This window comes from Limanda limanda, chromosome 22 (assembly GCF_963576545.1).
Source record: "Limanda limanda chromosome 22, fLimLim1.1, whole genome shotgun sequence".
NCBI classification, from domain to species: domain Eukaryota; kingdom Metazoa; phylum Chordata; class Actinopteri; order Pleuronectiformes; family Pleuronectidae; genus Limanda; species Limanda limanda.
This window is the reverse complement of record NC_083657.1, coordinates 1011951-1025466: the sequence shown is the minus strand read 5'-3', so window position 1 is coordinate 1025466 and position 13516 is coordinate 1011951. Positions and strand designations below refer to the sequence as shown.

Below are 13516 nucleotides of genomic sequence, written 5' to 3'. Positions count from 1 at the left end.
TCAATAAATGGTACGTGTGTGTCATTTGAAAACATGGCTGTGTGTACCAAATGAAAACACGAGTTCCATTTTGATGGCAATGAGTCATCTTGCAAAGGGAGTGTCAGGTTTAGCATTTTGTGTGTGAGGTTTTGAGTTTTCTGTGTGCATTTTTTAAAAGCCGTTATTGTTTTGAAAAACGTGTGTTAACAATAGTGAAAAACTGTAAGATTTTCACAGGAAAAACATGTGGCCTTTTCAACTCTGTTCCTTCTATTCAATATTCTATCCTTACCAACTTTTCTACGTGAAGAAATATCATTCTATCATTCAAATTACATAAAACAATGTAAGATCCTTTGTTAACTTGCAGTAAAGGACAAGGGAGGTTTAGTGCTATTTGTGTCAACAGGGATAAATACCATCAGATATCACAACTAGTTTTATTTATGCTGCAAAAAAATGCATTTGATGAATTATTATATCTTCAGATTAATTTCCACAGTTTGTTGACCGAGAGCAAGCTGAGATAATGTGTGATGATTCTGGAACCATCATCAGGATCCATGCGTTCGGCTCCTGAAACAAACAGTGAACCTGAATGGATCCGTTATCGTGACAATGTTGACACGTCGTTTAGAAAACATCAGACACACCTCAGGGGTCACGAGGGGTCACATAGACAAGGTACTGTGTGTGTGTGTGTGTGTGTGTGTGTGTGTGTGTGTGTGTGTGTTGTCTCAAAGAGAAGAAACTCCTCATCCACTGCAGAGTGTTGCTGCTTGATTTGCATGATGTCAACAAACAGGCCCACAGCTCCTGACCCGAGACGCCCTCCTGCTGTTCATCAGACAGCCTGAGGGGGGAGACACTGAAGACTCGTCAGGTTCAGGGGGGGGGTGGGAGAGTTTGAAAACACGATGTTGACATTACAAATATCGTCACTGGTCCTGGAGGGTAAAACAGAGCGTCTTTTACTCGGCCAATCAGAAGCAGCGTGGGCGTCGTCGAAGCGGCGAACGACGTCAGATGAAACCGAGTGACGTCGGTGTCAAACCTCAGTAAAGTCACTCGCGCCCAAGTCTTTTTATTCTTTACGTCTCAAACTCTTTTTAAATCCAAAATGAGGTCATAACAAACCACAGCAGTGAATCTTTCCTCATTGCTCAACACGAGCAGCTTCCTGTCGTCAGAGGTCCACTCGCTGCAGAGTCCTGATCTGAGAAAGAAGGCTGCTCGTCCTCTCTTCATCCTCTCTTCATCCTCTCTTCATCCTCTCTTCATCCTCTCTTCATCCTCTCTTCATCCTCTCTTCATCCTCTCTGATTTATCTTTCTATTGGGATCAAATGATCGACTCTGGACAACAATCTACTGCCAGTGACTCACATTACAGCCTAGATACCGTTTTTGTCACATTTATGTATTTGGGGTTTTCAAAATTCCAGGAAAATTGCGATGGATCTATAAAAAGCAAATTGAAACAAAGAGAACTCAAAGAGGAATAAAGGAGATAGAATAAATAAATATGTAAATCACAGAATACATTGAGATAAATTTGAAAAATGCGGAGATCCTGAAGTCCCGAAATAAGTTTTGTTTTCTTTTGCGGACAAGATAAATAAGTTGACCACACAGAGTAAATATCTGAATATATGATTGACAGAAACAGAATGACATTCATCATTATTCCTTTCCATAAACAAGGAACAGATGAAATCCAAATAAATCACAGCAGTAGAACAATCGAATCACTTTTGTCCAAACACCTGAGTGAACAGAAAAGTAGTTAAAGGAAAAACAACTCAGGCTCTGTCTGAAACATGATGAATATCTATGTCCTGCAGCAGAACATGAATAATCTGTTAGAGTTCAGGAAGCTGGTGAACTCTTCGCTGACGGCTCTTGCCACATCAGGCCTCTCGGTTCCTGGGCAGGGCGTTCACTCACTGCTAGTCACCGCAAGATAAATACACAAGGCGATGGCGAAATCTCAGCTCCGAGGAGAAGTTCTTCAACCGTCACACTTGAGTTTCTCGTGTATAAATGTGTGAAAACAAGTTGTGACTCTGACTTCTTCTTCAGTGAGAGAGAACCGTTGAGTCTGAGTCGTGAAGGAGACCGAGCAGGAAACTGATTTTAAGGTCAGAGTTATGAAGGTGAAGAAAACTGTGAAGACAGGAAATGCTGCTTGAGCAATGTTCCATTCATGCAGCTGAACGTTGCAAAAGTCCAAAATATCTGTGAAAAACACACAAACAAGTCGCACATCCAAGTGACTGTGTGAACATTTTATTTATTTGACAAACTTTATCGTTTCTTTTGAACGTCGAGTGGCTACACAAAAAAATTACACAAAATTACAAAATAATTTAGATAAAACCCACTTCAGATCATTTTTAGATTTACATTTCACATTGTAATGTCGATTAAATAATTGCTATACGAAGCAAATATTTTTGTAAGTTATAAAAATAAAATGGACGACATGACGGCCCCTTAAAGTGAAGCCAAATCCTCCTCATCGCCCCCGGTGGCTGGCTGCGGTAAAGGTCGTGAACCCCACCTCCTCCATGTTAGCAAATGGGACGTGGATCCAACTTAATTGATACAAAATGTCCATGATCACATCAGCAATAATTGATACTGATTCAGTGCTTATTAGTGGAAGATTTCAGTCCCACGCTGGATTCAGATTTCATACAGGGACACAAAACAGTTTTCAGTCTAATGTTTCATAACTTTATAACTTAGGGACGTAACAAGGCTCAAAAATACAAAATCGATGACTTAACCCAGGTTGGATGTAATTAACAAATTTAAAAACGTAGTCCGAGGAAAATGGCGGCCGCTCTACTCCGGCTGCTCCACGTTGGCGAGCGTCTCTCCGGCCGCCGCGGCCGCCACGCTGCCCCCCCTCTCCTTGCTCTTGCTTCTGAAAGTGTTCCCCAGTTTGGCCGACAGCGTGTTCAGGGCGGTGGTCTCGTCCCGGGAGCTGCGGCTGCGGCTGCGGGTGAAGGTCGACCCGGTCCTGCTCTCGGAGTTGGTGTCGTCGAACAGCTTGCCCATGAAGCTCAGGCCGGCCTTGCGGATGTGGGAGCTGCCGGCGAAGACGTAGAGGATGGGGTTGATGGCGCTGCTGAAGTAGGCGAAGGCGGTGACGTTGGGACGAGCTGTTCGAGCAGCAGCTGTCACTGAGACACTGCCCTGCAACAGGCCAACCACCTGGGGGGGGGGGGGCGGAAACATTATAATAAACATACAAATATTAAACTGTATTGTTCTTCTACTGAGCTGCATCAACATTTGGGAAAAATGCCTTTTTCAACAATATTTACTTCAGTATTTACGTTTTTCTGGAGCCTGATCACAACAGGGAGGAAAAAAAACTCCCAATACGAATACGTTGACCGAAAAGTATTTATACAAATAACGAAACTAAAAGCAGAAATGTAATTGTAGTGGAAGCTTGACATTTTACAGTTTCACCATAATCTTTACTATAAATAAAAGGAAAAGACAAATACAATATATTGAACCTGTATCCAGAAAATAAACTTTATTATGAACTTTATAGTATAATTTATAGAAAATATTTTTTAACATAAAATACTGTATAAAGAAACTCATGTAGAGCTTTCCTGCATTGTTTATCTATAAAATACAAGTTTTCATATCGGCAAACGCTGAAATCTATATTTCTTTGAAAGGCTCATAATTTATCTGCTTGTCTGGTTTAGATTCGTTCACAATATTTTACAAAATAACGATACCTTGGGTCAAAATCTAAAAAGAAAATAAGAAAAGAAAATAAGAAATGAAAACACCTCTATGATGTTTACGATGTGATACGGAAGCCAGAACGCTAACCCTAAACCTAACCCTTACTATAAATAAAAGGAAAAGACAAATACAATATATTGAACCTGTATCAAGAAAATAAACTTTATTATGAACTTTATAGAATAATTTAGTTTAGTCAAGTTTTCATATCGGCAAACGCTGAAATCTATATTTCTTTGAAAGGCTCATAATTTATCAGCTTGTCTGGTTTAGATTTGTTCACAACATTTTACAAAATAACGATACCTGGGTCAAAATCTAAACAGAAAATAAGAAATGAAATCACCTCTATGATGTTGACGATGTGATACGGAAGCCAGAACGCTGCGAAGGCGCAGACGATCATCAGGATGAGGCGGCTGCCGCGGCCTCGGCGCTGGAACACGGCGCTGCGCAGGCGGCAGATGACGGTGGCGTAGCAGGTGTTGATGAGGGAGAACGGCACCAGGCACGCCATGACGGTCTCAAACGTGTACTGGAACACTTGGTGACCCACGCTTTTCCAGTGGTACTGCAGACAAAGGTTGACAGTGATGTTGTTCGCTAGTGGGATCTTCAGATTACTGTAGGAGGGAAACAAACCCACATGAACTCAAAGAAAAGGATCTCACTGTAGATCAGGTTTGATGTTTTTATTGACTCAGAACAGTTGAAGGAAATTGTCCTTTCTAGTGAAATGAGGCCATTTCATCCATATTTTTTATCAAAATCTTTCCTTTGCCTGGCAACAATATATATATATTATTATTATTATATTTACTATTATTATATATATACTGTTGCTGCCGTTATAATGGTTACATTGCAATATTTATATTTTCCTTTATACTATCTTGTAGTATTATTTATATTATGGTCACTTACTTTTAATTATTTTTTCTGTATCATGGTCACTACTGTTGCAATATTACTTATAATACTTTTGTTTTCATTACAATAACACTTACATCATTCCACTTTCTCCCCAGTACCTGCTTTTGCACAGTGTCTGTTTTGCAGGTTGTTTTTGTTTTCTGTATATTTTGACTCTCATTATGTGTAGTTTAGTAGTGTATATATTTTGATCTTTCTTTTTTATTGTTGCTTCGGCACTGTTATTTAAATTCTGTTTTTCTCTTTTTTGCTGTAACAAGTGAATTTCCCCATATATAAATATATATCATGTTATATTATATACTATATATACTGTACTATTTTTATATACTGTCTAACAATAACATTACCATCATATCATCAGTACTATTACCATCATCTTGCCACTGCACCTTATCTACCTATTTATCTTGTGTTTCTGTTTTTATTCTTTCTACCTCAATATTTTTTATTTTATTCTATTGTATTTTATTGTATTCAAATATACCGGCTGCTATGACGACTTAATTTACCTTCGGGGATGAATAAAGTAATCTATCTATCTATCTATCTATCTATCTATCTATCTATCTATCTATCTATCTATCTATCTATCTATCTATCTATCTATCTATCTATCTATCTATCTATCTATCTATCTATCTATCTATCTATCTATCTATCTATCTATCTATCTATCTATCTATCTATCTATCTATCTATCTATCTATCTATCTATCTATCTATCTATCTATCTATCTATCTATCTATCTATCTATCTATCCATCCATCCATCCATCCATCCATCCATCCATCCATCCATCCATCCATCCATCCATCCATCCATCCATCCATCCATCCATCCATCCATCCATCCATCCATCCATCCATCCATCCATCCATCCATCCATCTATCTATCTATCTATCTATCTATCTATCTATCTATCTATCTATCTATCTATCTATCTATCTATCTATCTATCTATCTATCTATCTATCTATCTATCTATCTATCTATCTATCTATCTAAAAACTAAACATTGCAAAATAGATGTGCAGTCGATAGATGTGAGACTCACCTGCGGTAGAAAGGCATCGGCAGGGACAGGATGAACGCCATCACCCAGACGCCCAACAGGAGAACCAGCAGGGAGCGCTTGGTTCTCATCCTCTGGGACAGGAACGGCTTGGTGACGGCCAGCCAGCGGTCCATGCTCATCAGGCAGATCAGGTAAATGGACACGTACATGTTGACACTGGACAGGTAGTGCACCAGCTTGCACGCCGCTGAGCCAAACTCCCAGCCCCAGCCTCCAGCCAGGTAGCGCAGGAAGAGAGGCGCGCTGAGCAGCACGGAGGCGTCGGCCAGAGCCAGGTTCAGAACCAGCAGGCAGGTCACTGAGCGCTTCTTCACCTGGCACACCACGGACCAGACCACAAACAGGTTCCCGGGGAAGCCCAGCACGAAGGCCAGGGTCAGGATGGCGATGCCGACCTGGGCTGAGACGCTGATGGGCAGAGGGGGGGGCTGCTGGGAGGGGACGGCGGCGGCGGCGGCGGCGATATTAGACGCCATCAGAGAGATCTGAGAGTTTGTGTTCGACATCTGAAAGTGACTCAACCTCGCTATGAAAAAAGAGGCAGGAAACAGGATATGTTGCATCAACGTTTGTGACATGTGGATGTGCAAGGCTGCCAAACATTGCACAATAAGCTTTTTGTCAATTTGATTTATGAATTCATCAGTTCAGGGCTCATGATCGACAGTGAAGAGAGGTCAGAGGTCAGGGGCTGCCTCGGTGAAGGGTCTTAGGAGCAGGTTTTCATCACTTAAACTTTCAAAGTCAAATTAATTAGTCACATTGATAAGTTCAAGCATTCAAGGAAAGTCAGAGGTTGAAATAAAATCCCTGAAAAGCAGTAACCCGACTAAATATCCAAATAGAGTCTAATGTAAAGGTCATAGGATGGAGCATCTCCTTATTTATAATAACTGTCAGATCCCTGTTTTATTGCAAAATTAACTTTTGTAAAATGTATTAAATGTAATAATTTGTTGTCTTTGATTTTAAATGACATTGTATTGGTCTTATTTTGTGTTTCTCCGCCTTGTGAAGCACATTTTAATGGCAGCTTAAATAACGTTATATTTTTATTTTCCTAATCATTATTTAAATGATCAATAAAGACAAAAGTTAATGTTTTTTGTGGATAATAGAAATATGTAAAAATATATAATTTTAAATTGTATAAACATCCAGCAAACCTGCTGACTTAAGCTCTTCCTTTTATACAATCATTTAAACGTCTTTAACAAAGAATAACCAGATTTTAGGAACCAAACAATCTGAATATTTGGATATTGTGACCGATATAAAACTGAACAACTGACCTTCAGCTGCAGATGTGTTGAATCCAGTTCAGCGACTGGTTCCCAGTGTGAGTGTTGGCCGGGCGTCCTCTGACATGTGAAGAGTCTGCCAGAGGAAAACACCGGATTGGATGTATTGAGTAAGACGGGTCATGTGAGGAGGAAACCCGGTGACCACAAGAAGCCAGTTTACAGCTTGTGATGCTCATGCCACACGTTTCATTCTCCAGTGCCTCAATACTACTGGTGATACTGGTATGCACCGAGGCTTTATGGGAAGAGTCAACACGGCATCTGCTCCTGTTTGTGGAGCCTCGTGTGCTCAGCAGTCGTCTGGAAAACAAACACATGAAAGTGGAGCTTCTCAGAAAGCTGATTTTCAGCCAAAGGACCAAAGACAGAAAGATATCGACAGAAGAAATGTTGCGAAAGGTTTTTCGAGGAAAAGCCCGAACGGCTGAAGACAGCGTCACCAGGGGTGAGGTGGTGAATGTTCCGGTAAAAAGTCCAGAACCTGTTGAAACATGATCCCTCGCCTCATAGCTCCGGTGCTGCACATCGCTCTCCTCTTGCACCAGACGTTTATGGACAGATTTACATCATATTCCTCTTTCCACATATCACAGGCTGCTTATGAAGGACAGGACGTACTCAGTTACAAAAGGTGTGAAGTTTCAGAAAAATATTTTTATTCGATACTGTGTCTTTCCTCTATTTCATCGTTCCATTGCATGCTCAGAGGGGAGCATTACCACAACTATATTTTCACAATGAACAAAGTCTGCAGTTTCAATCAGTGCAATCAAACGCTGTTTACATTTTACAACCCAGTAATTGCTTCACTCATTGCTTCACTCACATCGCATTCAACTAGTTATTAGTCAAATAGTTTCTGGCCACATGAGGGAGCTGTTTTCTGCAGATCTCATGCATGTCTCCACTTCCCCCATCGATTCAGACATGATGACAAATGATCCGGGATGCGAGCGCTACCATCTGACACCGATGATGCTACCAATACACGTCTGACTAATAATGAAAATGAGTTCTTGAACGATAATGTGCCATGAGCTACCGAAAATGATTCCTTGAAGATAAAAATATTGAACTTGTACTTGGCCCTTTTACTTTGGTCCTTGTCCCATCCACTAACATGGTGGAGGCTGGACTCACGACTAATAATATGCAGCTTGGCACCGAGGAGCAATCAAGATGGCTTCAGTTTTTGGAGCAGACGTGTCGTCCATCTTTACATCAAGTCATTCAGCAGCTAGAGAGCTGGTTGAGACCAAAACAAAGCTCAAAGGAGAGTGAATATGTTCAGGACCCCTGATCAGAATCAAAACAGTAATGCAACCGTCTGCTAGCATCATTTTATAAAAAAAAATTAACGCCGTGTTTACAGCATTATCCACTAAATCAAAAGTGACCAAAAATACAAATACATCTGTCGTACAGACATAAGAAATGTGGAAGAATCTCTGAACATATAAACCTGAACTCTGAACCTCAAACAGCTCAAACTCTCAGCTTTCACTTTGAGACGTTTTAGTACAAGTGAAACTCTGCAAGAAGAAAAGTACACAGACGAATATTTGGAGAAAAGATTCATTAAAAAAGTTTCATAATGACAGTAAACATGCAGCCCCCCCCCCCCCCTAGGGAACCACTTGTCTTTGGATGGATGCTTTGGGAAGGCGGTGGTGAACCAGTCTGTGGGAGGCATCCTGCCCCGGGACCAGGATGCTGGTCCAGGGGCAGGATGCTGGTCCAGGGGCAGCAAGCTGGTCCAGGGGCAGGACGCCGGTCCAGGGGCAGGAGGCCGGTCCAGGAGGCCGGTCCAGGGGCAGGAGGCCGGTCCAGGAGGCCGGTCCAGGGGCAGGAATGCCGGTCCAGGGGCAGGATGCCGGTCCAGGGGCAGGAGGCCGGTCTAGGGGCAGGACGCTGGTCCAGGGGCAGGACGCCGGTCCAGGGGCAGCAAGCTGGTCCAGGGGCAGCAAGCTGGTCCAGGGGCAGCAAGCTGGTCCAGGGGCAGCAAGCCGGTCCAGGGGCAGAATGCTGGTCCAGGGGCAGCAAGCTGGTCCAGGGGCAGCAAGCTGGTCCAGGGGCAGCAAGCTGGTCCAGGGGCAGCAAGCTGGTCCAGGGGCAGCAAGCTGGTCCAGGGGCAGCAAGCTGGTCCAGGGGCAGGATGCCAGGACCACATTCCTGTCAGAGTTTGTGACAGAATCATCCAGAAGTGGATCCACGTGATGAAGCATCTTCTTGTGATCGTCAGGAACCAGCTGCGCAAGATGAACCCTTATTATTGTTTAACTTAACATTTGCTTGTGAGCGGACGGAGGAGAGAGTTAAAGGCCTGAGGGGTTCAGTTATTTTATCATCCAGTCTTTTGCCTCCTGTGTCCGCTACTTGCCATTCTTCACGGGTTTGGCAGTAGAGCTCGAGTTGGTTAACGAGTCTCGGCCTTTGTCCTTGAGCATGACAGCATCCGCGTCTTTCTCCTTGTCGCGACTGTTCTGGCTGTTCTGTCGGCTCTTCCTGCTCGCGGAGTCCGCCCCCGTGCCCTCGAACAAGCGGGCCATGAACTCCAACCCCTCCCGACGGATGTAAGACTTTCCTGCGAAGAAGTAGAGCACCGGGTTGACGGAGCTGCTGATGAAGGCTATGGAGGAAGTGACTGCACGGCTGACTTTCCAGATTTTATCCAGCCTGGTGGGTGGAGAAGTGAGCAGAGAGTTAAGAACTTAATAGTTTTAACATCATGGAAAATACTTTTATTTGCTTGCTTGGAATTGATGGATATATTGGGACCAGTCTTGTTTCTCTACATTTACGCCAGGAGGTGATTAGCTCACCTTCGCAAGACTAGCTAGCCTGTGTTGAGATATCTATGTTTTGTTCTTTATCTTATGACTATGTTTTACCTATATCCTATGAATAATATCAGATAAAGCTTATGCTCGGTTGTTTGTTTCTTAGAATAACGTCTATCTTTTTGACTCAGGCGCAGGGTCAGACACAGGGCACAACCACAGAAAGAGCAACGAAACAGGAACCAGTCATAGCAACCAACTGGTAACCATGCACATGAGCAGGTGTCAATCTGACTGCAAAATACAATTTGGAGGAAAGTGTGTGATGGAAATTCATCTTGAGATTTGAAATAATGAAAGCACGGATGCTCAGGAATGGGAGAGGACAGGAATGGGAGAGAACTAATACAATGAGGTGCTTCATGAAACATGGTGAGAAAAAGACATGAAATCCTCCTCTGAGTCTAATCTGTTGTGTCTCTCCGCTGTGGCAGACTCACTGTTTGCCAAAGCCACAGTAGTGGGACACCTGGTCGATTGGATTTTCCCTTACGAGTGATATGCTTGCAAAAAACTGCACTTTGAGGAAACAGTAAACATCTGGCCAATTGCTGATTTCCCTCAAAGAAAGAACCGCCTCTGTGTTACACCCTGTGTCTTTATAAATACTGTGGACTTAGGATGAGTGTGGGCGTTTCTTCTGGACATGATCCAGTGAACCTGGTGACGTGTCCGGCAGAACCCCAGAGACTCTCTGTAAGTATTGTTCTTATACAATTAACTTATTACTGTGAAACTTTTGAACATTGAACTTGTCTAAATTGTTAACCTTTCCCATTTGAACCTCAAATCTACGAACACGCTGTCCGGTCCGGATGGGACCGGGCTCAACACCTGCCGCTATCAAAGGTTACCAGGAAACACACCAACACTGATCAAGTAAAATACACAGTAACTCTTTCTGTCTATCCCAAGGACACTTCGGCATTCGGATTGAAGGAGTCGATTCCCCGTGAAGCCATGTGTTGCTTTTATACGACTTTAAAAACAGACATAAACTAATGAGCTTTACAGGTGACTGCACAACATCATCTAGCGGTTTCCACCTGTGTCCAGTATGCTAAGCTAACACTATTGATTCCTGACTTAATAATGAACTTGAATTGTTTGTATGATCACTTACGTCTCTCTTACTGGACCTTTTGGCCACAAAGCCGATGTAATCTGGGAGAAACACAAAATTAGTTTGATTAGTAACATTAAAAGTTGTGTTTTCAACTTTTCAAACCTTCATTGACGGCAAAATACATTTAAAGACCCTATGTTCTCAATGTTCTTAATGCGCGGAGACATGTTTGATGTGTAAAAACAAGCTGCAGTGACGTACTTGCACCATGTTGATGAGGTGGTATGGCAACCACAGGAGGCAGAAAACCAACACGATGGCGAGGATGAGCTTCTCACTGCGAATCCGACGCCGGAACTTGGACTGTCGGATTCGACGTAAGATGCAGATGTAGCTGACTAAAATGACGCCATATGGAATAAAGCAGCCCAACACGAGCTCCAGCATGTACTGCAGGACCGTCTGTGAAGGGGAGACAGGGTGAGGACAGAGGGACAGAGAATTTAATATTAAGACATTCTGCATCATGTGAAATTGAATGCAGGCCGACACAACGATCTGAACCCTTCAGCTAAAAGTTGAAATTTTACCTCGAGCCCCCAAAGTCCCTTGAAACGCTTCTGATTGGTCAATGCCAGCCACAACCCACAAAATGTAATTTGACTTCCCCAAAAGTTGGTAATACAGCAACGTGGAAACCAGCTAAATGTGGTTAAGTAGAAATGGGTGGCGCTGTTTGTCAGCTCGTCTGTTGTTCTATTGCAGAATGAAAAGTTATATTTTTTTACTATTCGATAACAGATTGAGGAGACTGGGCCGCCTCAGTGAAAGGAGGAGAGTATACTGAGGATCTTCTTCACTCACTTCTTTGTCGGTTTCATGGAATGAGTCGCACACCATGGGCTTTCCACGCGAAGCTCCTGAGATATTCAGAGGAATCTCACGTGAATCTCTGAAGATGATCGCAGGAATCGAGGCGACGATCACCAGCACCCACATCACAGCCAGCACCCGCAGGGTCGTCCTCAGGCCGGTGACCGGGCTGATGCGCAGCGGCCACAGGATAGCCACCAGCCGGTAGAGGCTCATCAGCATGATGATATAGATGGAGGCGTACATGTTGACCAGACACAGGTAGAAGAGGATCTTGCACATGGCTGTCTGAAACACCCATCTCTTCATCGCCAGGTAGACGATGAAGAACGGGGTGAGGGCCATCAGCGAGCCGTCTGCGATGGCCAGGTTGAGGATGAGGAGAGTGGTGATGGACTGCTTCCGAGCCCGGGCCAGGATGCTCCAGATGACAAAGACATTCCCGGGGAAGCCCAAGAGGAAGACGAGGGTCAGGATGACGGCGCCCACGGTGGTGGCGTGTGAGCTACCCACGATGGTTTGGGGCGGGAGGGTTGGGCCAGTTGAGTAGGTCAAACTGTTGTTTTGAGCCATTTTTGTAACCTGCCAAAGTGAGAACATTGGTGAATGAGTTTGTTTGAAGGTTCATTTATTTCAAGTAGAGAGCAGTGACCGTTCTGAACCGACCAGCTTGGAATGTTCTGTTGTCTTCGCCTGTGTTGATACTTCGCAGCTACTTCAGAATCAGTCCGTGTCAGTCCTGAGAACAGTTCTACAATGAGCTGTCACTTTCTTAATGTTTGTGTGCCTGGCTTTTAATAAACAGTCCATGATGCAGAGTGAAGTTAGAAAACTTTACGTTCATCCTATCTGGTTTATCTGCAATGTTTTTCACTGAATATAACTGAATAAGCTGTATTACTGTCCACATGTGTGGCTAATACACAAGTTTGAGTGATTGATTTACGTACATTGGATTTCAGGTATTTCAAATGACAAATGATAAAACGCTTACAAAGCTCACAAGTGTGTTTTTTAAAACTCCTGATAAATATGAGTCAGCATTTCCTTTGCAGTTTCACAGAAAATTCACCAGAATATGAAAACATTTCTTTCCAGTTCCAAGAACTACTGTATTACTCAGCGTCTCCGACAAAATAAAATGTCTCGTTTTGGCACGAGCCCCAGTTTGAAAATACAAGTATGTATTTGTGTAGAATATACTCGGGCGTGTGCCACAAGTGAAACAAGTTTTAACGGTGGATCTTAATTCCTGAACGACGAGACCAGACACGTGCGGAGAGCAAGAGACATGATGTTGCTGTTTGAGCAGAGATTCAATATCCTACTCTCTCTGTTCCTCTTTAAGCCCGACAGATAAAATGTATTTATAGTACAATTCAAACACAAAAGCTATTTGAAACGATTTACACTGGACAAAGATTATTTGTTTATTAATTATTTGTATTATTAATAGGATCTAGAGGAAAGAAAGTATAAGATCAGGTAGCGTAACAGGAAATAAAATATAAACACAACTAAAATAGACAAGAAACACAATGTAAAATATGATCATAACATTTAACTACAGTTACTCTGCATACTGAGATTTTACATAAAACACATTCTCTTTACAGAACATTGGTTAGGTTACTACATTATGTTTATAACATTTTTTAA

General features: G+C 42.7%; 2 protein-coding genes across 2 annotated transcripts; both read right to left on the bottom strand.

Moving 5' to 3' along the window:
• Positions 1-2254: 2254 nt before the first annotated feature.
• ltb4r (leukotriene B4 receptor) lies at positions 2255-7124 on the bottom strand. The gene is made up of 4 exons (XM_061066391.1): positions 7067-7124; positions 5754-6300; positions 4108-4384; positions 2255-3203 (listed from the first exon to the last, which is right to left on the bottom strand). The coding sequence occupies exons 2-4, from the start codon at positions 6278-6280 to the stop codon at positions 2832-2834; spliced, it is 1176 nt and encodes a 391-aa protein (XP_060922374.1). The 5' UTR covers positions 6281-6300; positions 7067-7124; the 3' UTR covers positions 2255-2831.
• A 2326-nt stretch (positions 7125-9450) lies between these two features.
• ltb4r2a (leukotriene B4 receptor 2a) lies at positions 9451-12430 on the bottom strand. Its single transcript, XM_061066584.1, has 4 exons — positions 11849-12430; positions 11246-11446; positions 11042-11082; positions 9451-9754 (listed from the first exon to the last, which is right to left on the bottom strand). Exons 1-4 carry the CDS (start codon positions 12428-12430, stop codon positions 9451-9453), a joined length of 1128 nt encoding a protein of 375 aa, XP_060922567.1.
• Between the last annotated feature and the right edge of the window lie 1086 nt (positions 12431-13516).

Coding starts and splice junctions, on each gene's coding strand:
- ltb4r (XM_061066391.1), bottom strand. CDS start 6,280: ATGTCGAACACAAACTCTCAGATCTCTCTGATGGCGTCTAATATCGCC. Junction 4,385..5,753: donor CCGATGCCTTTCTACCGCAG/GTGAGTCTCACA, acceptor TCCCTCCTACAG/TAATCTGAAGATCCCACTAG. Junction 3,204..4,107: donor ACATCGTCAACATCATAGAG/GTGATTTCATTT, acceptor CCCCCCCCCCAG/GTGGTTGGCCTGTTGCAGGG.
- ltb4r2a (XM_061066584.1), bottom strand. CDS start 12,430: ATGGCTCAAAACAACAGTTTGACCTACTCAACTGGCCCAACCCTCCCG. Junction 11,447..11,848: donor TCCATGAAACCGACAAAGAA/GTGAGTGAAGAA, acceptor TCCCCTTCACAG/ACGGTCCTGCAGTACATGCT. Junction 11,083..11,245: donor ACCTCATCAACATGGTGCAA/GTACGTCACTGC, acceptor TGTTTCTCCCAG/ATTACATCGGCTTTGTGGCC.